This window comes from Nylanderia fulva, unplaced genomic scaffold, assembly GCF_048542155.1.
Source record: "Nylanderia fulva isolate GAGA-0341 unplaced genomic scaffold, ASM4854215v1 Scaffold380, whole genome shotgun sequence".
Taxonomy (NCBI): domain Eukaryota; kingdom Metazoa; phylum Arthropoda; class Insecta; order Hymenoptera; family Formicidae; genus Nylanderia; species Nylanderia fulva.
In genome coordinates, this window is record NW_028190456.1 from 80186 (window position 1) to 104359 (window position 24174).

The 24174-nt window shown below is 44.1% G+C and overlaps 3 protein-coding genes and 1 long non-coding RNA gene across 10 annotated transcripts; 1 reads left to right on the forward strand and 3 right to left on the reverse strand.

The window, feature by feature from the left end:
• The first annotated feature begins 10948 nt into the window (after positions 1-10948).
• On the forward strand, positions 10949-14864 carry LOC114930915 (uncharacterized). Of its 7 annotated transcripts, XR_014925366.1 has the most exons (8): positions 11608-11965; positions 12136-12224; positions 12358-12477; positions 12737-12861; positions 12987-13133; positions 13289-13366; positions 13484-13596; positions 13847-14864. It is a non-coding gene; the product is annotated as an uncharacterized LOC114930915 (long non-coding RNA). The 7 variants fall into 7 exon arrangements; XR_014925367.1 differs by adding an exon at positions 10949-11135 and having other exon boundaries at positions 11741-11965; positions 12987-13366; positions 13484-14864; XR_014925369.1 differs by adding an exon at positions 11143-11601 and having other exon boundaries at positions 11741-11965; positions 12987-13366; positions 13484-14864.
• A 2363-nt stretch (positions 14865-17227) lies between these two features.
• On the reverse strand, positions 17228-18346 carry LOC146722033 (uncharacterized). The gene is made up of 3 exons (XM_085485650.1): positions 18203-18346; positions 17804-18070; positions 17228-17686 (listed from the first exon to the last, which is right to left on the reverse strand). Exons 1-3 carry the CDS (start codon positions 18344-18346, stop codon positions 17228-17230), a joined length of 870 nt encoding a protein of 289 aa, XP_085341776.1.
• A 252-nt stretch (positions 18347-18598) lies between these two features.
• On the reverse strand, positions 18599-19213 carry LOC146722034 (uncharacterized). The gene has a single exon (XM_085485651.1). It carries the CDS (start codon positions 19211-19213, stop codon positions 18599-18601), a length of 615 nt encoding a protein of 204 aa, XP_085341777.1.
• A 2318-nt stretch (positions 19214-21531) lies between these two features.
• On the reverse strand, positions 21532-22920 carry LOC114940160 (uncharacterized). The gene has a single exon (XM_029314683.2). It carries the CDS (start codon positions 22918-22920, stop codon positions 21532-21534), a length of 1389 nt encoding a protein of 462 aa, XP_029170516.2.
• Positions 22921-24174: the final 1254 nt, after the last annotated feature.

Below are 24174 nucleotides of genomic sequence, written 5' to 3' on the forward strand. Positions count from 1 at the left end.
ACTCTTGCCACCGTTATGTTGGCTCGCGCTATGCATTCCTCCCAGTTACTTCCCCCGACCATCACGAGCGTATCGTCTGCATAGCAGATCGTGCTACAGTCGGGGGGGAGGGCAGATCGGAGGATACTATCGTATGCGAGGTTCCACATCAGGGGCCCCAACACCGATCCCTGCGGAACCCCGCATGATACCCTCCTTTCCTTCTTATTGGTCTCTCTGTCCACATAAGTCAGTCTTCTGTCCCTGAAGTAATCCCTCATTATGGCCACCAGGTAGGTAGGTACCCTATGGTACCGTAAGACCTCCCTCACCTGGCGCCAGGGCAGGGTGTTAAAGGCATTGGATATGTCCAATGACACAGCCAGTAACACCCCGCCCTGCCCCCTGGCGGCCTCCGCGACCGAGCGCACCCAAAGTATAGCATCCACCGTTGAACGCCCGGCGCGGAAGCCGTATTGATCTTGGTGTAGATCGGGACCCTCCCGGGACAAATGATGAACGAGGCGGTCTGCAATTATCCTTTCAAGGATTTTCCCCGCCTCGTCCAGTAGACAGATCGGCCTGTACGCTGATGGTGACGTTGGTGGTCTGCCCTCTTTGGGAAGGAGCACAACGTGTGCTTCCTTTCATTCCTGGGGGAATATTCCTTCCATCAGACAGCCCGAGTACATCTGTGCCATAAGGTCAGCCAAGTCCGTATGTGCCATTGCCCATGTCCTGCCGTGAATGCCATCCGGTCCTGGGGCTTTGCCCTTTTTTATTTTCCGGATGGCATTTCTCAGCTCGCCCGCTGTGACCCTCTTCTCATCTTCGTCCCACTCCCGCTCAACTCGTGGGATGGGCTCCTCGTCTAATTCCCGTACCGGGAACAGGGTGTCTATTATCTCGCCGACCAGGCGAGGGTCCAACGTTTCCGTTAGTGGGGACGCCCCCCCTTTAAGCTTGTTTAATACCATCCTGTAGGGGCGCCCCCATGGGTCGTCGTTTAGCGTGGCAAGTAACTCTTGCCACGCCTCGGACTTGGCCCTCCTTATAGCAATTCGTAGAGTGTCTCTCGCTTCTCTATAGACACTCCACTTTTCTTTGTACTCGGGCGTTCTGATTAGCGCAGGCTTCCTCATACGAAGTGCTTGTCTCCTGGCGTGGTCGGAGGCTTTCCGTAACTCCGCGATGGCCTCCGACAACCAGTATGCCTTCCTAGAAGACCGGTGCTTGACTCTTGGCATTGACGCGTCTGACGCCTTTGTCATTGTCTCCTGTAGCCATTCCACCTGCTCTGCCAAGCTCCTGTCTTTGTTTTCCCTGGCCATCAATTCGTCGTTGATGGTCGTCATGAAGTCCTCCTCGTTTATCTTCCTGAGGGTCCACCTTTTGGTACGGCTCTCCTGAAGTTTGCGGCGTTCAACGACTTCTCTTGGGATAGCGGTGACATTGAAAGTGATGTATTTGTGGTCGCTTAGGGTTTCCACTTCTGTCATCACTTTCCATCCTCTTGTCATTCTCGTTGCGGGGCGGGTTGTCCATGTAAGATCTATTATGGATCCGCCCCGCATCCTGACACACGTCTGTTCTCTTCCCTCATTTATCAGTATGAGGCCGCTGTCCGCCGCCCACCTCATGACCCTTTCCCCCCGCCGGTCCGTGCGCGGGGAACCCCAAGCCTTGTGTTTGGCGTTGAAATCCCCCGCCACAATGACCGGACGAGGATGATGTCTCTGTGTTTGCCGTTCCAGTATGTGCAACCTCTTCACATATTCCTTATATCCAAGGTTGGGTGAAAGGTATACGCTGATTATTATGGTGGACCCCCAGAAAGCCACGACAAAGCCTCTTCCCGCTTTCTCCAACTGTAGCGGTGGTGACGTCGCCATGTGCCTTCTTATTATTGCAGCTGTGCCATCCAAGCTCTTGACTCAGTTTGGATTGCTTGGTACATTGTATGGCTCAGCCACAATTCCAAGGCCGCAGTCTCTCTTCGCTAACGTTTGTTGGAGTAGGGCCTGCGCATCCTTTGCGTGATTCAGATTAGTTTGAATTACGTTAACCATTTTGAGTTGGCAACGTCACCCTCCGCGTTCTCCTTCTCTGTTTCCATGCCGGATGTTGAATCCTCTCTTTCCGGCATTTCCTTCCTAATTCGTCTTCTCTTACCCACTCCTTCTGGTAATTTTTCCTCCTGCTTTCTTGTCCTTAATACCCTCTGCTCCTTAGGAGGTTCTTCTTCTCCTTTTCCCCCTTTTTGCATGTCCACTTTTTCTCTTTCCTTGTATGGAAGTATTGGGACTTCCCCACTCTTGAGTGGAAGCGAAGTTCCTTTACTTTCGTTTCCTTTCTTTCCTCTTTGGGACGTGGAGGCCTCCCCACTTTTAAGTGGAAGTGAGGCTTCCTTGTCCCTTTTTTCCTTCCTGTCCTGAGTTCCTATTATTTTACTGAGCTGTATCCCTCTTCTTCCTTTTTGTATCGGTAAGCAGGATCTCCCACCCGTTCTGTGGTTCGACGGTAGGCCTTTATCGCTGCATACCGGACATTTGAAAACCGCCTCGCACTTTTTGGCTTCGTGCCCGCTTTCACCACATCGATAACATCTATCACTGCGGTCCTCTTTATTTGGGCATCGCTGCCGTACGTGTCCCCCTTCTAAGCATTTATAGCATTGTAAGGGTCTATTTGCAAACATTTCGACCCTTACAATTGCCCATCCGATTCTGACTTGGGTTGCGGTCACTATTTTATTGGCCGCCGTTAGCGGACATCGGGCCCATACCATGCCAATTCCGCTTGGGGTTCTCTTGATGTCCCCGACCTTGACTCCTTCTTCCTCGCATTCACCTATTTCTGAGATGACCCTCCTTATTTCTTGGGGGGTCGTGGCGTCGTCTAATCCCCTAATCCGTATTTCTGCACTTTTTGTGGGACGTTCGACTTTGACTCCCTCTTTTCCTCCTACCGATTTTCTGAGTTCGAGGGCAAAAGCGTCTGCCAGCTTTTTGCCATCTTTGCCGGAGATTTCGTATTTTATGGCCCCCGTTATGGCCCTTTTTATTTTGAAGCCCTCGATTCCCATACTTCGTATATCGATTTTCTGACGCGCCTTTTGGGTTATTTCTTCATATTTACCCGTGGGGCACGTCAGTGTTACCGCTGCCGTCTTAGGCTCTTTCCTGCCTGCATTTGTTGCGGCTTTTTTGGGCGTCTCTTTGGCTTCTGCCTTTTCCTTCCTCTTTGTTTTTTTTGAGGCTACCACAGCCCACGTTTCTCCTTTTTCTGTGTCTGCCGTTTTGGTTTGCAGTGTTCCTTCCCGTGACTCCGCCTTGTTTGCTGCTTTTGGTTTGGCCTTCCTTTCCCTTGTAGCTGGGGGGTGTTTCCCATTCTTATTAGGGTCTGTCCTGGGGCTCTCACTGTTGCTGGTCGAGCGGGCGGGTTCAGCGTCGTTGCTGGCAGTATCTTAACTGCTTTCCTTATGACCTCCACCTTTTTTACCATTGGCTTCTTTTTCTCCTCTACTGGTTCTGCTTGCCTAGCTTTAACTGGCCCTTTTGGCTGCTGTTGTTGTTTTGCTTGTGCAAGCGTTACCTCTTTGTTGGCTTTTCGTGTTTCGCCATATGTAGGAATTGGACAACCCAGGCGTTTGTCCATTTCTCTGACTACGATTCCCTCTATCATAGCGATGAATCTGTCCTGCCTTCTTTTTTCATCGCTTTCTTCGTCCTCCACTGGTTTGGGGCTAAAGCCAAGAGCAACAGGTATTTTGCTCCTCTTTGGCAGGTCCAGTTCCCCTGGTGTTTCCCACTTTTTCCTATTTTTACTTTTATTAAGACCAAGAGGTGGGAAGTCCTCCTTCTTAAGTATGAATGTGTGTGTTTCCTCCACTACGTCCATATCTTCCTCTCTTCTTCCTTGGATCGGTGAGAATCCCCCACTCCCTTGTGGAAGTGGAGTTTCCGGGGCCATCTCATGCATGGCCCCCGAGACTTCCCCACACCCCAGTGGAAGTGGGTTTTCTGCGGTCCATTTCCTCGTCCTTCTTTTTTGGGGTAACCTGGCTGTCTGTTGGTTTCCCCTGAGCGGTTTTTCCTTTCCGTCCGTTTCCTCGTCCTCGCTTACATTATTCTGCAAGGATGTGGTTTACCTCTTCGGCGTTTTTAATTGTTTTACGGTTCTTTTAAGTTGTTCGTTTTCTACTCTTAGAACTCGTATTTGCTGCCTTAGTTCGTGCAGCTGTCCCTCTATCGTTTGCGCTTCAGGGTTTTGCGCCTTAAGCGCAAGTACAGTCGCTGCCGCACACAGATCCGCTGCTGATTCTTTCGCGTGCTTGATCAGCGTGCCTTTTAACTTCCCTGAACCCACTGCCACTTTGTATATCCCCATGGTCTTTTCTGAGATCATTGCTTCAAGATCTGCTATGTGGGTGTGTTCGTATTCCTCCGTCTTAATCTTAACCCTTTCTAAATAGTCCTTATAGGATTTAGGGTGGGTATCTGGTATAACGCGAGAGTTCATAATGTCCTCCTCGCGTTGTCTTGCTCTTTCCTCTTCTTCTCTTGCCTTTCTTTCCTTCAGGATTCTATAACCTCCTGTGGTTTCCGGGCGTCCTTGTCCTCTCTTTTCGGGGATGTCTGGGATTCCAGGGATACCACTGGTTGAAGGTTGTGCTTCTTCTATTTTAAGTGATATCTCTGCATCCAGCTCCTTTGTCAGCTTCCTAAACGCTGGGATGTCCTTCCTTTCTTCCTCCAGACTGTCGTAGCTATAATCGCTGAGATTGTCTGTGAGGTTGTCTACGAGGGTGTTTGTTTGGTCATTATCTCCCGATGTTAAATTGTTTCGGGATTTTGATCTCTTCGCCCTCCTTCTAGTTGTAGGCTTTTTAGTTGCCTTCCTCTTCCTGTTGTCAGCGGACACTATCCACGTGCCACTTGACAAGCTTGTGTCTGAGTCTACCCGTTGTAGGGGAATGACTACCTCCTTGAGCTTTATTTGGCTCATATCTTCTTTGGCAGGAGAGATTTCCAGCTTGTTATTTTTGCAGGAAATAAGTGGGTCCCTGTTTCCCACGTGCATTTGATTTTGGTTATTGTGTTCGCTTTGTTGATTCATCTTATTGAATCCCACTTTCCCGCTGCGGCTCCGTCCCCCAGGGTATACCCCCACCGGCCAAGGGGTGCCCCGAAACATGACCGGCCACACCCCAAGGCCGGGCCCCAAGTTCCCCCGGGGAGGGGACATATGTCTTAGACCGGGGGGATACCGCACCCCGGCCAGACTCCGAGCCCCTTACACACCCGTGTGGGATTTGACGCCCACACGGGCTTTCAGGGGTCCCGCGCCTCCGACAACGCGGGTACCGCAGCGGGCGGCGCCACCCGGGGGCCCCACGGACGCTTTGGACAGGGTTGCCGCTCCCCGGCCCTGCCCTACACGCCGTGGCGACCAGCATATGTGGGCGCCCCTCCTCGAAGACTTCCGAGCCCCTTGGGTAATCCCTTCGGGCTATGCCCCTTGGGTAACCGCGGCGCGCCTTCGCCGCCATCCTCGGCTCGGATTCGGAAACGTCCGAGCGGCCTGGGTGCGGCCTACCCCAGGGATGCTGGGACGGGGACCCAGGCTACCCAGCATGGAGACCCCCAACCAGCACCCCGAGGCACCTCCCTGTCCTCGGGAGCCGTTCCACGAACGGGTCCCGAGGACCGATCAACATGGCCCCCTCCGGGCGAAGCCCCTTGGGACAACCCTCCGGGCAAAGCCCCTCGGGTGACCATGTTGACCCCTCCGCCGGCGCGACCCCCTCCGGGCAAAGCCCCTCGGGAAACCCTCCGGGCAGAGCCCCTCGGGTAGTCGCGCGCGGCACCCTCCGCCGACGCCCACCCACCAACCCCCCAGAGGTAACCCCGAAACAAGCCCCCCCCAGGACGGAGGGGGGAGAAAACCCCGGACGGCAGAAGCCGTCTACCTGACAGGCTTGTCAGGCCACAGAGCATGGTGGGAAAGGAAGCGCCGAGGCGCCGTGCAGTCCCTTCTCCTAACGGTGCCATGCCACCGGGCGTTTGAATTCCGGGTCGCCATCCCTTACCACATACGAGCCGAAGCTCTAACGGGGAAGTGGGCCCCGTCTCTCCGGGGGGTGGAATTCTTCCACCGCCCGAAGAGAGCCCCCATAAGCGGAGGGCGTGCCCCCCAGGCCGGGGGCAGTGTACCTCGTAAGGTACTGGTCGCTGTTAGCACCCCTTGCAAGACTATCCTCTTGCAAAGGGTGAGCCCCTTCGCCACGGCAAGGCCGCGACCCACGAAGGGGAACCTTAGATACCCTGCTGAATGTAGGCACATTGTTCCGTTCCTCTCTAAGCGTCCGTAACTCCTCTTGTAGCGCTGCCATCGTATTTTTGACACTTTTGAGCTCAATTTCAGTGTCCTCACTACGCTTACAGATCTCTTTGATCTCAGCCTGAAGCTCCTGATTAACTCGTTCCAGGTGGTTGATGTCACCCTGAGCCTGGACCTTTTCGCTATAGGCGTGGACAACATCTCCCAATTGCTCCAGATACCGCTTCCAACGACCACTAAACGGACCAAAGACATTTTTACTTTTGCCTCGCAGGATTTCTGTTTGATTAATCAATGACAGGCCATACGAAGCAATTTCGCCATTGTTTATAGAGACCAGTTCCTCAATGCTAATTCTAGCAGTGACGTCCGAGTCGCACGAAATATCCAGATCCGGATTGGTGGTCTTGTTTTTGTCCAATCCCAAACTGGGAACCAAAGTGCTTTTTTCCTTATTTTGAGGTATTTTCTTTTTAGAACCGCTAGCTTTTTGGCTGATCGACAAATCCGATGCAGCCGCATTCGTGTCATCATCATCTGAGATGATAACAAGACTCGATTCAGGCAGCACATCTCTGTCATCAACAGCAGCAAGCCTTTTGCTACGCCGTCTTCTCCCGGTGTTTTTTGTTTTGCGCAGGACTCTTTTTTCATTCGGTGAGGAGGATCCGGCATCATCCTGACTCGAATCAATAGTAGGCTCAACATCTTCTTCCTATTCAACAGCAGCATCCTGTTCGTTCTGTTCATCTGAGCTGACTATTATTCTATGCTTACGGCTCCTACTGACCGAAGCAACAGCATCATTTTCAGGCGATTCGTCGGCTTTTCTTTTAGATGCATGATCGGATGGTAACACATCTTTGACAAATTCAACTGAAGGAGTATTAGATCCCTCTCTGACAGTCTTAAAAGGATCATATACTGGATCAACATGTGATTGTTGATCACCTGGTGGGTCAGTATTTGCCACCACTACGTCCATCCGTTCATAATCTGCCTCAACCTCAGGTTCATTTAAGACCGCGGTAGCCATATTAACCTGCTTGCCCAACGGCAACGAGCAGGCCAGCCCCTCGTTTGATGACGACAAGGCAGAGCCGGGGACAACAACTCCACCATGCCGGTCGCTGGAAGCTCCGATCACCTCCTGCGACAGTAAGTTTAATTCGTGTTCCTGATTGTGTGCCATGTTTGTATAATAATTTGGTTTTTCAGAGGGTGTCTTTCCTCCGTAATCGCAATCCATGGACTCGCCGAGTTGGTATAAAGAAGATCCGTTCAGAGTGTTTTTAGCAATATCGTCAGTCATCGAGCAAGAGATAGCGCGAAATTCTTCGTTAATCCTCTCAAGCTCGGCTTTCTTATCGCTAATCGAATGTCTCATGTTGATAAGGTTGTCCTCTGCCTTGTCCAATTCAACCATCCTTGTTAAATCCTCGAGTTGTGACGCCATAGAATCAACCATAAGCTGATTAAGTGGAATTGTTTCACTTGAACCAGACGAGGTATTATTTATCCTGCGCGAACTAAGTTCAACTTCATCTATATTAGGTGGAGAATTTATCCTCACAATGCTGTCAGAATTGAGATCTTTAATAAGCAATTCGTATTTACACACCTTACCTAGGAGATACGAACGAGCGCAGAACATTTTATAGCCCTGATTATATATAATTTTAACGCATGCTTCAATATTATTCAGATCTGCAAGGATTTCAGAGTAGTCACGTATCAAATTATTATTGCGTAACTTAACAACAGAGCCCATCGCACAACCCAAAAGCATGGTGGGTGTGAGGCGGGCTTTATTTAGACGCACCATAAGTTCTTCAGTTGACTCCATATTGGAGTTGTATAATTGAGTGTCAATGTAAGATGTTAACTTCAGGCAATAATATAGCAAGGTAATTAAAGATTTGCAAAGGCTCCACTAGGGTTATTGTCATAACATAGAGAACCCATGCAATAGTTACACTTGGATTGTGATATATGTAATGGTGTGCTGATACTGTATAGTTAACATATTGACAAATCACACTCCTTAATCGCTGTGTTTAATTGTCTAAAACTTTTGGGCGTGTCTGCATAATTTTGCGGCATCTCCTCTTCAAATTAATTGAAGTCTGGAAATCAATTGTGTTATCTAACAAATAATTAGTTACAATTAAAGCGCGTCGTACAGCAGCAATCAACCAGACTTCAATTAATTTGAAGAGGAGATGCCGCAAAATTATGCAGACACGCCCAAAAGTTTTAGACAATTAAACACAGCGATTAAGGAGTGTGATTTATCAATATGTTAACTATACAGTATCAGCACACCATTACATATATCACAATCCAAGTGTAACAATAGTATAGTCAGATTTGGATCAATACACTATATTTGATTATCACTTTTATTTGTATGATTTAATTAGTTTGTCCAGTAGTTTAAGTTATTGAAATTATCACTTTAGTCGCGGAAAAGTCAAGATTGTCAATTTACCAGATTTTTCCCTAGATCTAGTAATTTGGGATATTAGGTAAAATATATTGAGTCATATGCCTATAATATATTCACATATGATAATTATCAGCAATATTTATAGTGCTGATTTCGTTTTGACAGTGATTTATCACTTTGTAAAGATTATACACAATATGCAATTATTTAGATAAAATTAGTCCAATTATGTAAGAAAACAATGTTTTGTATACAAAATTACTTTAAAAATAAATTAAAAATAAAGAAAAACTAAGGGTTGTCCAAATCACCAAATTTCCCCCAGATCTAGTAACCTGGGTTGAGGCGCGAAAACACATCAAGTTGCACATCTATGCCGCAGTTCGTGATTATTTGATAACTTGAAAACATTCCATGTATCATAATTAGAGTTTAACAATGTGATAGTCAGTTTTGGATCAATACATTAGGTTTAATTATCACTTAATTTATATAATTTAGTAAATTAATCCAATAGTTCGAGTTATTAACATTTGTCACCCCAATATGTATTAAAACATGAGAGAAATCAAGAATGTCCAGTTTACCAATTTTTTCACCAGATCTGGTAACCTGAGGTTTCAGACAGCATATATTAAGTCAAACATCTTTGTTATGTTCACATATGTTAGTATCAGCAATAATTTATAGTGCTAATTCCTATTTAGCAATCACTTATCACATTTGCAAAAAATATACATAATATATAATTATTTTGATAGAATTAGTCCAAATTATGCACGAAAACAGTGTTTTTATATGTAAAATCACTTTAGAAATAAGGAAAACCGAAAATTGTCCAATTCACCAAGTTTCCCCTAGATCTAGTAACTTGGGTCAAAATGTGAAAGACACATCGAGTTTCGCATTTATGTTACAGTTCGTGATTGTTCGACAATCTTGGCTACGGAGTTCACTCATATACCAACAGATGGCGCGTCGATGTCCGTTTGCCACTTATTAGTCCCGAGAGGAGAAAACATACCCGGGAGAGAGAGTTCATAACCTAATCCTTGCAAAGTGTCACTTTAACAGTGCAGCGGTCTCACAAATGTACTCGTTTGGATAGTAAATAATTAATTTATATGAACAGACTGTAATAATTGTGCAAGTGTAAAAGGTAACATAGACTTTATATATTGTTGAATAGCAATAGTAGAGAAATCCAAAATATTTAACAGTATGTATATGGAGGTAAATTAAAACAGTTCTATATTATCATTATTAAATTCTATAAAGTTATTTATGATTAATTGATTATTAAGTATATATATTCACGTCTATCAATATTATTGTATAAACTAGAAAATGATATTAAAGAATCATATAAGTACTTATGTGTGTTATTCCCCGTGCATTAATCAGATGTCAGTAATACATGGTATTCATTATATTTAACAGTGAATAGCACACCACCCGGAAACAAGAGTACAAGATATAACCTACAAGAATACATCCTGCACTACAATGACGCAGGTGTCAACAGGTCATCTGAATAGTATTTAGGTTTACCGCAACTTCAAGTATATTAACACAAATGCAGCCTCGCAGAGAAAGTCACATATTTTACACTATTAGAGATGACGTAAGTTCTGTAACGGTTCACCTTTCCCGACGCCGCGGATCGGCTCGCCGGTTCCAGGATTCGGGAGGAAGGGGGAGATTCAGACTCGCTTATTCCTTATTAACAATGCTTTGGTTTATTCAAAAAGAAACAAATAAACAAAATGTTTGTTGGCATAAAGCCTAAATAGAGAAACTTATTGACTACTCGGTATAAACAAAATGTTTGTTGGCATAAAGCCTTAAATAGAGAAACTTATTGACTACCCGGTATAAACAAAATGCGGAGGCGTGTAGCCTGTAGCGGTGTCCGGAAAAGATTTACAAATTACCCGGTATAACTTAGAGATATGGTGTACGGAGGCGTATAGCTTATAGCAGGAAGAAACCGGAAATCGGGAAACCCGGCGTAATGACGAGGAACCCGTCACCCGGTGTATAGCAGGAAGAGACCGGAAACCGGGAAACCCGGCGTAACAACGAGAAACCCGTTGCCCGGCGTGTAGCAGGAAGAGACCGGAAACCGGGAAACCCGGCGTAACAACGAGAAACCCGTTGCCCGGCGTGTAGCAGGAAGAGACCGGAAACCGGGAAACCCGGCGTAACAACGAGAAACCCGTTGCCCGGCGTGTAGTAGGAAGAGACCGGAAACCGGGAAACCCGGCGTAACAACGAGAAACCCGTTGCCCGGCGTGTAGCAGGAAGAGACCGGAAACCGGGAAACCCGGCGTAACAACGAGAAACCCGTTGCCCGATACTAAAGGTAGGAGGCCAGAAACCGGGAAACCCGGCGTAACAACGAGAAGCCCGTTGCCTGGCTAGGAGGTCCGGAACAGGACTGGTGCCGGCTCATCCGTCGAGCCGGCTTATATACCCTGCCGGCGGTTCCCCCACTCTATATCGAGGTTGTGGTGGGGGTAACGCCGGCGTCGTAGTGGGGCGCCTCTGGGGGTTGTAGTGGGGCGCCCCTGGGGTAGAGTGACCCGTGTATCAGTTATGTTTTTGTGCTTAGGGGCGCCTTAGGCGCCATAGCCTCAAGTGGCGGGCGGGTGATCGGCCCGCGAGGCGTTAGTAACGGACACGCCGTTACAGTTCAAATATTAAATATTAATTATTGAATAATTATAAAATTGTCTTATTTATATATATGTATATATGTATCAAAAGTTATGTTCTAATGTAATATTCTTAAATCCATTTCTACTAATTATTGATTACAGTCCCGATATGTAAGATTCATTGACTACTTAGTTTATATTCATTAAGAAATCACACAGTCATATGCAAATTGGACCAATTGTCATTTAACGTCACTCTATTTATCACATAAAACATACATGTATATTAATTTCACTTATCTTTACGCAGCGGACAGAACTCCAAGATGATGAAAGACTCCGTAGGATCACCAGAAGCATCTGAGGGGTCTCAGGGATTCCAGCGCATCAACAATTCCAAGATAACCAAGAAGGCAGCTTCAGAATCTCAACGAAGACCCACTCCGTCCCAAATTAGGATGTATAAGAGCATCAATTCAGGAATTTGACATTTCATCACAGCACTTGTAATAATTCCCAGCGAAACGCTCAATAGGTAGTGAAACAAAACTGCGCATGTTTCATCACCAACTTAGAGTTTTAAAGAATGATCATAAGACATTCTCTCTAAAGTATATATTAATCCGTTCAATTCTGTTTTGTTGATTTATTTTCAGCTTAGTGAACTTATTATTAGAAATAACTAAAGAGTCTGTATAATTTCAGATGACTGTCATGTTTAACTCAAAGGAAGATCACTCAGCTATTTTGAACTTCCATTTATGCATCCATTAGTTATTATAGATGCTTCACAGGTAATTATAATTATAGGTGTAGTACCAATATACTACTACACTTTAGTATCCTAATTTAACACTTAAAATTTAATAGTTGCATACATCTAACTTAAGTTAATTAGTCAAGTGTTAACTATCTATTATGTTTTAGATTATAGGGAAGATGTAAAATGCCAAGACGCGGTTACAGCACATGTGCATTGCTTAACACTGTTCTTGGACGGGATTTAGCACAGCACTATATAATTCGTCTAAATCGAACGTATATAAGGTTAGTATTATTTAACTAGTATCAAGAGATATTCAACGCTAATATATTTCTCAAACTAGAGTATTTTAAAACAACAAGTCAAAGAATATTATAGATTCACCACCGGCTTATATTTTAAAAACTGTATAAAAGAATATTAACTATTCAAGTCTATTTTCAATATCGGTCTATAAACTTGTTACAAACAGCTTTAAAGTAGTCAAAGTATTTGTATGAGTAGACGTATTACTAAAAAGTAATCAATTCTATGTAATTTCAGATGATTATGATATTTCACACAACGGGAAGACCACCAAGTTATTTGAACTTCCGGCACCTTATTTATGCATCAGTTAGTTGGTATAAATGGTGTTATAAACCCATCATAGGTGATTATAATTACAGGTGCGATATTAATATAATATCACATCTCGCTATTACCATCTAACACTTGAAATTCATTAGTTACGTGTATCCAACTTGAAAACAATTGGTCAAATATTAACTGTCTGCTATGTTTTGGATTATAGGGATAAGATGTAGGCGCCAAGGCACGATTGCAACGCAAAAGTGTTTCTCAGCACTGATCTAAAATGAATTTTTATCACCGCACTATAAATTTATCCAATTCCAATTTATATATAAAATTAGTGTTTCTTTGGCTATCACAAACTAAAGTATTGAACAATAGGTCAAAGTATATTATAGATTTCACCACCAACTTTATTTTTCTGAACTTTGTAGAAGAATACTAACTGTTCAAGTCTGTTTTTCAGTATCAATCTGTAAACTTGCTAGTATTAAAATAGTCCTAATATTTGTATGATTCCAGGTAATATCACCTAAGGCCACAAAACTATCTTTCTCCTACAAACTTCCTTTGTTTGAGGATATAATACAACACAGATATGTAAGTATAAACGATATTATACTCTATTACTGGTGTTTGTCATTTAAGATTAGTCAATTATTCCTATACGACTTCATAATTAGTCATATATGATATAAACTCTCTGTTGTATTTCAGATTGAGGAACAGGATGCAAAACGCAAAAGCGCAGTAACAAACACAAAAACGATCCTTGACACTGTTTTAAGGAGGTGTTCAAACACAGCACTATAAGATTTACCAACTCCATCGTAATAAGATTAATGTTATTTTAGATGATATCAATGATGAATACTTAGCTATAATATTTACACAAGATAGTGACTAACTAAAATATTTAATGTGTAGTAAGACAATGCATGTTCGCTCATAGACTCAGTATTTTGAATAGTAATTTCTAAATCCTGCAAATATATTCGTAGTCCAAATACTATGCATATTACTAGAATACTTAGACTGTTTATGTAATTCCATAGAATTATCATATATTAATATCCGCAGAAAGACCGTTAGCTATCTTTTCGTCTGCGTGCACCTCGTTTATAGAAGATTCATTACATTAAACAAATGTTAGCAGGTATAAATATTATGCTTACTGTTTTCCATTTAACACTTGAGAATAGTCAGATATTTGTCTAGTTTCGAAGTTAATCAATTATAGTAATTGTCTGTTGCATTGCAGTTAAGAAAAAACATTATGTAAAATACCTAAAACACAGTTATAAACTCAAATGTAGTTCTTTGCTCTAGTCCAAATGTTTTACAATTAGCCGAAATACTAAAAAAAGAGATTAAACCTTGTGGATTATTCATTGATATTGAACATCCATACTTGGGTGCTTCTCCAGATGGACTTATAGATGAAGATGGTCTGGTAGAAATAAAATGTCCGCACTCAGCTAAGAACTTAACAGCTGAAGAAGCTATAAAGATGACTCCACTAAAGAACATCTTTGATAAGAAAAATTCAGAACAAATGAATAAAAATCATAAATATTTCTATCAAATTCAAGGCCAGTTAAATATAACGCGGCGAGAATATTGTGTTTTTACTATGTGGACGCCAAAAAGCTTAAAAATAATACGTGTTATAAAGGATAATGATTTTTGGAGTAATAAAATGCTACCCTTTTTAACAAATTTCTATTATAATTGCATGCTGCCAGAAATCTTGGATAGTCGGCATAATAGACATATGCCTATTAGAAATCCAGATTATATAATAGAAGCTCAAAAAGGGGTAAAAAAATTAAATAGTTGTCGACAATGTAATACAGAAAACAAAAATATTATCAAAGAAAGTCAATGTTGCGAATATAATAGTTTATCTATGAAAGCAACTGTCACTCCTGTTACTGTTATAAGTGCGGAACAAGATGACGATTGCGCTATTGTAAATAGTTACTCACAAAATAAAGAAGAACTAACTGAAAACGATATGGCACGACAAAAAAATTTTCTCGATAATCGTCCTATATCTGATAGTGAAATAGAGAAAAATGTATTACCTGTGGATAGTCTAATAAACGATGATTCATTGGACAAATTCTTGCGCGTCGTAAAAAATACATGTCCTTTTGAAACACAAAGTGTGTTATATTTAGAATATTCTCATTTAATTGAAGCAAGTCGTAGCGACAAAAGCTTACAAATTATTGGAGGAAATTGCAGTAATCATTGGCGATGTATATTTTTTGACGGCACCAAGCTTCGAGTGTATGACAGTCTACCCGATTGTAAATACAATAAATTGGTGCCTAAAGAAAAAAATTACATTCATCGTCGTTATCCACAAATAAGTGCAAATGATATTATATTTGAAAAGGTTCAAAAACAACCTGATGGCACATGTTGTGGAATTTATGCTGCAGCTTTCGCTACAACTATAGCTTTAGGAGAAAATCCTTGTAATATGACATATTCGAATCGTATTGATAATATGAGGCAACATTTTCTTTACATTATCGAAGAAAATAAACTGTCGCCTTTTCCAAAATTCTAAAAAAAGAATCTTTAGGAAAAGATGCCTCAAATAAATATAACACAAATTTTATGTATTTATATCTAACGATATATACATAAAAAGGTGCATGTTTTCGTATATATCGAAATTATATCGATTTTGCAAATAATACATAAATGTCAATATTGCTATAAATATCAGCACTTGTCTCTTCTCCCTGTAAAATGAAACAAAAATTCTTTCTCGATTTACACCTACCTTGTCGTGGTGAGAAAGCTTTATACTAAAAGGTGTAAATAAGAGAGCAACAAAAAATTAAATTAGAAGTACATTTTATATCATGTTTTTTAGTGTCTAAAAGAAATTGTACAGACACTTGTACCTTTTCATCATATAAATATAAATATAGAAACACATATACATATTATGTATGTCAAAGTGAACAATAAATTGTGTTCAAATAAAGTAAAAAAAAACATTTATATTTATATTCTTATCATCGACATTATACGCAAATATATGCGTATAAGATGATGTGTAACAATGAGTATATATAATTGTTTTTTATAAAATTACAAGTTATATAAAATGGAACATCCTATATATATATATATATATATATATATACACCCACTAAACAGTTGTTATTTAGAGTAATAAGTAATGTAACAGTTGTTACGTTAATAGTTCATATGAAATATGCTTATATAAATTATTTTTAGTAAACACAAAATAACAGTAATATAACATTAATGATGTAATTTCCTACTCAACAATGTTAACTACTTACTCAACTACTTAACTGCAATGTAACATGCTTTGTACATAACAGTTATATTGTTGAATAGGAAATTGTACCATTAATGTTATGTGTTCGCGAACGCGCTGCGTGAGAAAGGATCGCGCGGCACAAAGGATAAGTCACTTTCGTATCAAAAGAATTTAATTCTCTAACACACTTAATGACAAATACACTTTAACAAAACTTCTTACAAATGTTAATTATTTTACAGTGAAAATCGTAATCAAAATCAAAGTGCGGAATAAGCGGCGGTCGTCAACGAATTTTTAGCGGTTTAACAAGTATGCGGTTTGCGTTATGCGGTTCACGGCGGAAAAGCGATAAGGCTGGCAAGCTGGGTGTGAGCTCCTCTTTTATAATGTTTAGGGTGGAGCTCACCTTCGCGTGAAGCGCCAATAGTTTTGCGTATTTCAAACATTGCGCGAGGTGACCTGAGTGCATTACGCGTAATTGGCCGCTGTCAAAATTAACGGAACGACGACTGGAAGAAAGCATGCGCGAGCGGGCGATCGCGATAATTATTGGTGAAGCGAGGCGCCCGTGATAAGCCGCGCATGCTCATTGAAAAATAATTATTCGGCGGAACAGTTGTAATACCGTTAATTGTTGATGTTTTGAGAGGTCTTTTTCCGAAACAGATTTATTTATGTCGCGGCGTTTTCTCCTCGAAAAACATATAAAAACGATTTGCTGAAAATATCGATTGGTCTAGAATATTCTAAAGTATTCTATTCGAGTATAATATTTTATTATGCGGAGAATGTTTTCTTATGCATTTTGAACATTCCCGACCGCCTTGTCGCGCAGTGACAACATGCTGTCGAATTTTGGCCGCGGAATCTCAAGTCGATAGCGATCGATGGTGGGGCGGGCGCGCGCCGGCGCGGTGAAATACTTGATGATCGCGTGGAATGTGACGCGATCAGCTGACAAGCCGATAAACACGTGGTGATAGCGTGGTGCGGAGCGATCAGCTGCGAGAGTGAAAACGCGTGTTTGATGTGCAATGAATAGTGTGTAGTGCAATGCGGTGATTATGAGAAAACTGAGGTGCGACAAATGTTACAGTGCATGTGATGATTATGTGGTGAATGAGTGTCGCGAGATGAGAGATGAGTTACGTGCCGGCGGACGGCGTGTCCGCGTTATTCCTGCCCGGAATACGATCCGCGCCCGGAAGCATGACCAATTTGACGAGCGGGCGTACAAGTTCGGACGTGGCGGTGCGGACTGAGACCACGCGGACGATACCGTCGTCCCCAGGATGCAGTTTCGTGATCCGCGCAAGAGGCCATCGGGTCGGAGGGGTGAGCTCCGAGCGGATGATGCAGAGGTCCCCGACGTGAGGTACGAACTCGGCCTTGAACCATTTGGTGCGGGGGTTGAGACCGTGCACATACTCAGCCGACCACCGCTGCCAAAAATGGTCTCGTATCAGCTGCAGGTGACGCCAGCGTGACAGCGTGGAGGTTGATTGACCCGTCAGCGATGGCTCAGGTACCGCGAGTAGCGGTGCTCCGATGATGAAGTGGCCTGGTGTAAGCGCCGAAGTATCATCTGGATCGTCTGACAGAGCCTGTAACGGACGAGAATTAAAACACGCCTCTATTTGTGTGAGGAGTGTACTAAGTTCCTCAAACGTAAGTGTAGTTTCGCCGATTACTCGACGGAGGTGAAATTTTGTGGATTTTACGGCAGCCTCCCAAAGACCACCAAAGTGAGGGGCCGCTGGCGGATTAAAGTGCCAGCGGATCCCTTGAGTGTTGGCGGCGCGGGCGACATGATGGCTCTCGGAGGTCGACGCCTTGAAGAGCTCACGCAATGTGCAATCGGCGCCAATGAATGTTGTGCCGCAGTCGCTGTAGATGTCCTTGCACAGACCTCTGCGAGAGACGAAGCGGCGTAAGGCGGCGATGAAGGCCTCGGAGCTGTAATCCGAGACGACCTCGAGGTGGATAGCCTTTGATCAGAAACATATGAAGACTGCGATGTATCCCTTCTGTGAGCGGTGTCCGCGCCCCTTGCTGGTCCGGATAGAAATGGGTCCCGCGTAGTCCAGGCCAGTACTCAGGAATGGCCGAGTCGGCGTCACTCGGTCACGAGGAAGGTTGCCCATAGGAGGTTGTGGAGTGGCAGCTCGCCAGCGCGTGCAAGTGACGCACCGATGCAATTGCTGCTTGACGACGGTTCTTCCACGTGGCACCCAGAATCGAAGGCAAAGTAAGCTGAGAGTCATCTGGACGCCGCCATGCAGAGACCAACGATGGCAGGACTCGATTAGCAGTCGCGTCATCCAGGAGGCCGGCGGGACGATCACCGGGTGCTTTTTGTCGTAGGGCAGCAGAGCGTGCTTGAGGCGTCCTCCGACGCGAAGCACACCTTGGTCGTCGAGGAAAGGGTTCAGCTTGACCAGTGAACTGCGTGGTGGACCGGGCCGGCCTGCGGTGGCAGCAGTTACCTCGTCAGGGAAGTGGAGCGCCTGCACCACTCAAAGCCACTGGAGTAGAGCGGCGTCTAGCTCGTCAGGATGCAGCGAGCGACCAGATGTGACCTCCCGGCTTGCCAGGTTGAGCCATCGACGGCACCAAGCTGTAACGCGCAGTAGCCGATGAAGAGCGGAGAACCGAAGAAGGAGGTCCGGTTCAATGATGACGGAACTCCTGGTTAGCAGGCTGGTGGTGCGTTGTTCCGGAAGGTCGTCCTCTGAGATGTCGACCTCTGAGTTGGGCCACGCCGTTTCGTCCAGTGCCAACCAGGTAGGTCCAGTCCACCATAATGCGTGGTTGATTAATTCCCCAGGAGTAATTCCTTTTGATGCGCAATCTGCAGGATTGTCTTTCCCGGCTACGTGCTTCCACTGAGCGTCCGGGAGCTGTGTTTGGATATGAATTACCCGGTTGGCGACGAAAGTTTTCCAGCGGGTGGTGTGTCCCTGGATCCAATGGAGCGTGACCTTGGAATTGGACCACAGGTACACCGGAGTAGACGCCAAGTCGAGCGTGTTGCGGACATGCAGCGTGAGCGTGGTGAGTAGATCAGCAGCGCACAACTCCAGGCGAGGCAGTGAAACTTGCTTGACGGGTGCGACCTTGGATTTCGCCATGAGCAAATGGTTGATGCTTTCCTCTTTTCAGAGTTGCGGAGGTAAACCGCTGCGGCGTATCCTCGTTCGGAAGCGTCAGCAAAGCCGTGGAGCTGAAGCCTTGAGTGATCGTCGTCGGTGCTGAGCCAGCGATTAACTCGTATGTTGCTGAGCAGAGGTAGCTGGTTCAGCAGCTGTTGCCAACGTTGAACATCCTTGACAGTGGAGCGTCCCAGTCCATCGGGTCGAATAGCCGTGCAGTTGTGACCGGACGGCATGAGAGAAATGGCCCTCCGCTCGACTTACCAGTCAACAGACGCCCCGCTTTCACCTTAATGGTCGCCACTTGCTTTAGCCTATACAAGCAAGAAGGTATGGTTGATCGGTGTTGATCCTTTGATGTTCGGGCCGCTTTGACAGTTCCCTGTCTCGCTGTCCTCTTTGATAGGCGCCGCGCTTCCTTCAGAAGATGGCCGACGCTGCTTCACAGGTTGGGAACGCTTTGACGCGCCGCGGACAAAGGATTGCCGCAGGATCTTAACCTTAATTTTTCTCTTTTGTTTCAGAATACCGCCGGACTTCGACGTCACCTTGGGTACGGATTTACGACTGACGGAGGATATCCGTGGGATAATGGAAACGCAGGTAAGTGAACTTTTACACTGTTTAATTAACACAAAGAAGTTTATTTCTTTTAGGTGTCCAGTGGTCACTTCTTTACATAGCCACCTACGCTTTACACATAATTTAGTCCGCACGGTTAGTTGTACGCTTTTTACAAACTAGGCGCGACTAGTTAACGTGAATCCAAACACTCGCGATTGTTACCGCTTGCGACACGCGTCGTGTCACCTATGAGTTTTCGCATTAGGATCACGCGACACGTCGAAAGGTACACGATATATTAATCGCTTCGATCACTCGCATGATCTTCGATCCGCCTCGACTGTCTAACGAATCGGAACTCGCGACTTCTCAACCGCGATTCGTACAAGTGCAATGTACTGATGCACTGTCCGTCCGATTGTTATTATCTAACGAGACAAAGGAATGTCCCGGACGAATCGCGCTTTCGTGATGGTTAAATTTCACTAGCCCGACTGTCTCGAGCGATCGTTGCTCGCGACTTATATAGCCGGTTCGGATGCCTCGCGCTCGCCCTTCCCTTGGCCCGCCGGCCAATCAGGGAACGCCGCCCCACCGAAGGACTCGGAACGAATCGCCGCATGGGTGTGTAGCGCTGACTCCGCGAGAGTTCTATTTTTCGCTTTAGTTATTGTAAAGTGTACTCTACTAGAGTTCCTTTTTCCCGATTATTTCGCTAATCTTAATTTAGCGTGCCCGGGTGTTCGGGGCTTGGTTTATTTGTGTAAAATAAATTAAATAAAGTAAAATAAAATAAAATAAAATAAGATAAGATAACCTAAATTAAACTGAAAAATTACCATAGGCTAAAAGAAAATTACATAACGTGAAATAAAATAGTGATATCCAATTTCCTATTGAATGTCATTAACTTAATAATTTATACTCTTTCCTGAGTAGCCCTTGACTGTGACTAAATTTAGGTTACCCTTGGGCTTTTAACCTATCTGGCCACAGCTTGTCTTTGCGAGTCTAGCTGGGTCATTATCGCAGGTAAGTATCTATTGTATATATACATTTAACTTAATCTAAAACTTATTTTATCTAATTATTTTTGTTGAATCCAACGAGTGTCAGAACTAGACCAAGTCGCGTTTGCTAATTACTACTATGGGTAGTTGTGTACTTGTCACGATTTATTCTCGGCTCCAGTTATTTAAGTTAGTGGATTTCGTTAGCCTCCAACCTTAGTTTGAATCAGGTCGACATGGAAAGTTAGTTACCTTTCAAGATGCTTCGGAAACACTATGGGAGTCCGATTCAGGTTACTTTGAAATCCTAACTGTTCTAATAGGACTCGCGACTTAGCTCCATCTCAGACATCCGTTAGATCGATTTTATTAACCGCAATTTTGTATTTAGTATCTGTCCAAGTCCATTAATCACTTATCGTGTCGTAAATCTAAACTCTCACCTCTTGGGTGAGCTAGAAACTTGTTTCAGTCGGATTCGCAGTTGAGATGCTTCTCTGAGCAATTATGTCATTCGCATGGCTCTCCAAAGCTAATCCCGTGTTGGGAAGTTATCCAACGTATATTTCGATAACACGAGCGATCTCAAGTGCGGATCCGATGTAGTTTTCTCTCTATCTTAACTAAAAATAAAAATATGACTTGGACGTCACCGAATAGTTATATACGTTATTACTAACCGTTTTATATACATCTATATACATTTCATAGGGTTTATCACCCCTATTGCATTGGGATGTCCGTGACACGTCCTTCATCCTTCTCAGGGCTCGCTGTGGCTCCTAGGATGATTGTGGGTCGTTCATCGGCTATCTCCAACGAGGTCGCTTCCTGGGTAGGTGGAACTTCCTTGGGTGTTCCGTCGTTGGTGTTTGGGTCTGCTTCATCCATCTGCGAGGGTCGTTCGCCCGCAACAGGATCCTGGGGATCGCGACCAGTGGTCGGTCGCACAGTCTCGGCGAGGACTCGTCGCTTCGTGAATTCTGTGACTGAACGCGGATGTATTGCGAAGGCAAACCAGTCATCTTGAGGATGCCATCGCAGGCTCAAGGTCGAATGGCTCTCTCCGTCCCATGAATGCGGTCCTTGCGGCAGCCGATGCTCTTGAGGGACTCCCGCGAGGACCTCGGAGTTATTTGAGGCCCACTTCTTCAGTGGAAATCCGCCCGCCGTGCACAGGTGGCGCAGCTCCGTCTGGAGGTTGATGGCATCGTCGAGGTTGTCTGCGCCGGTGACCACGTCGTCGACGTAGCAGTCACGCTTAAGTGCTGTGGCTCCTTGAGGAAATTGCGTCCCCTCGTCTGCGCAGAGTTGCCGCAGTGTTCGTATGGCCAGGAACGGTGCACAAGCCATGCCGTAGGTCACCGTTAGCAGGTCGTATTCTTGGATTTCGTCCGTCTTGTTGTGACGCCACAGGATTGTTTGAAGACGGCAATCCTCAGGATGTACGAGGATTTGGCGGTACATTTTTTCTACGTCGGTGACAAAGACGTACCGGTGCCAACGCCATCGCAGCAACACGTCGTTGAGCGCTGGCAGAAGATTCGCCCCAGTCAACAGATGAGAGTTCAGTGAAGTACCGGCCTGTGTGCGTTGAGAGCCGTTAAATACGACTCGGAGTTTTGTCGTTGTGCTCGACTCCTTCAGGACCCCGTAATGCGGTAAGTAACACTTGAGGTCATCCGCTGTAGTTGCAATGTTGACTCTCTTCATGTGTTGTAGGTCTTCGAACTCCTGCATGAAGCTGCGATAAAGGTCGCCAAATCGAGGATCTCGGCTGCCTTTGGTCTCCATGGTTCTCAAGAGGCGCTCCGCTGGTCGGCGAGTCTCGTGAAGATTCGTCGGCGGTGATGAAAGTGGTAGCCTCACAATGTACCTCCCGGTGGACGTGCGTGTGACGGTGCGCACATATAATTCCTCGCACTTAGCTTCTTCGGGAGTAAGTGGAGCCCGAGTTATTGGCTCGCTCTCCTGCTCCCAAAAGCGTCGAACGAGGTCGGCGAGGTCGTGATCGGCGGTGCACCGGAATGTGCGGCGATGTCCGTTGATTGCTGTTGCGTCGTAGCCGCCGGACAGGATCCATCCCAGGCTGGTCTGCTGGGCGGTCGGCATCCTTGAGTCACACTCGCGGAGGCCTTCCTCGAGGATCAAGGAGTAGACCTCGGCTCCCAGCAGTAGCTCAGCTGGGTCGTCGTCCAGGAAGCGAGGATCGGCCAGCTGGAGTCCGTCGAGATGTGAATAAATAATATTTATAATTATTATAATAATAATATTTATTATAAAAAAAAAATAATATCTATAATAATACTTATAAAAATTATAAATTTTATAAAAATTATGTACATTACACAAATTATAATAGTATCATGTTATATATAATGATACAAAAAATAATACAAATAGTAATGCTAACAACGCTCATAAAAAAAATATTAAAATTAATATAAAGATAAACATTAATATTAGAAAATTTTTTATTTTCTTAGATAAATTTACAATTTATTACTTAAATCAAACATAATATTTTTATAAATTTAACGTATAAGACGGGCAACAAGAGCCAAATCGCGGATGACAATGCGTTATCCTAACGAAACTAAATAATTTTTCGTTAGAATTAAATACCGGTGCACAAGGCACCAAATTTTTAATTGGACACGGCCAAGATTTTAAATATGAAATAATCTCATATTTTGAGATTTAATTTCAATACCCCTTTAACCCCCCTACGGAAAATAAATGAATGAATGCAAGAGAAAAATATAGATCCGAAAATCGCTGAATCGGGAATCGAACCCGAGACCTTTCGCTTGCCGGGCGACTGCTCTTCCAGCTGAGCTATTCAGATCCTTTCGATTCTATACTTTTCTCTGTTATAATATTATATAAAACTCTTATATAATATTTTTATATATAATTATCATCTATTTATTAGTTCAAATCTTATTTATGAATAAATGATTATATTCAACTAACCATAAAGATATTGGAATTTTATATTTTTTATTCGCTATTTGAGCAGGAATAATTGGAACTTCTATAAGAATAATTATTCGATTAGAATTAGGATCACCAAATCCTCTAATTAATAATGATCAAATTTATAACTCAATAGTTACTAGACATGCTTTTATTATAATCTTTTTTATAGTTATACCATTTATAATTGGTGGATTTGGAAATTTTTTAGTGCCTTTAATATTAGGTTCGCCAGATATAGCTTATCCTCGAATAAATAATATAAGATTTTGATTATTACCACCCTCAATTTCCTTACTTTTATTAAGAAATTTTATTAATGATGGTGTGGAAACAGTTGAAGAAAAACAAAAACGCGGTATACCCCCATAGCATCTAATATTTTTC

Bases quoted from the DNA above. Each gene is read 5' to 3' on its own strand.
- LOC146722033 (XM_085485650.1), bottom strand. From the start codon at position 18,346: ATGACTCTCAGCTTACTTTGCCTTCGATTCTGGGTGCCACGTGGAAGA. The intron at 18,071-18,202 runs GTGACGCCGACT...TTCTGATCAAAG, and splicing joins GCAACCTTCCTCGTGACCGA to GCTATCCACCTCGAGGTCGT. The intron at 17,687-17,803 runs GTAAAATCCACA...CGTCCGTTACAG, and splicing joins GTGGTCTTTGGGAGGCTGCC to GCTCTGTCAGACGATCCAGA.
- LOC146722034 (XM_085485651.1), bottom strand. From the start codon at position 19,213: ATGGCGAAATCCAAGGTCGCACCCGTCAAGCAAGTTTCACTGCCTCGC.
- LOC114940160 (XM_029314683.2), bottom strand. From the start codon at position 22,920: ATGCCGACCGCCCAGCAGACCAGCCTGGGATGGATCCTGTCCGGCGGC.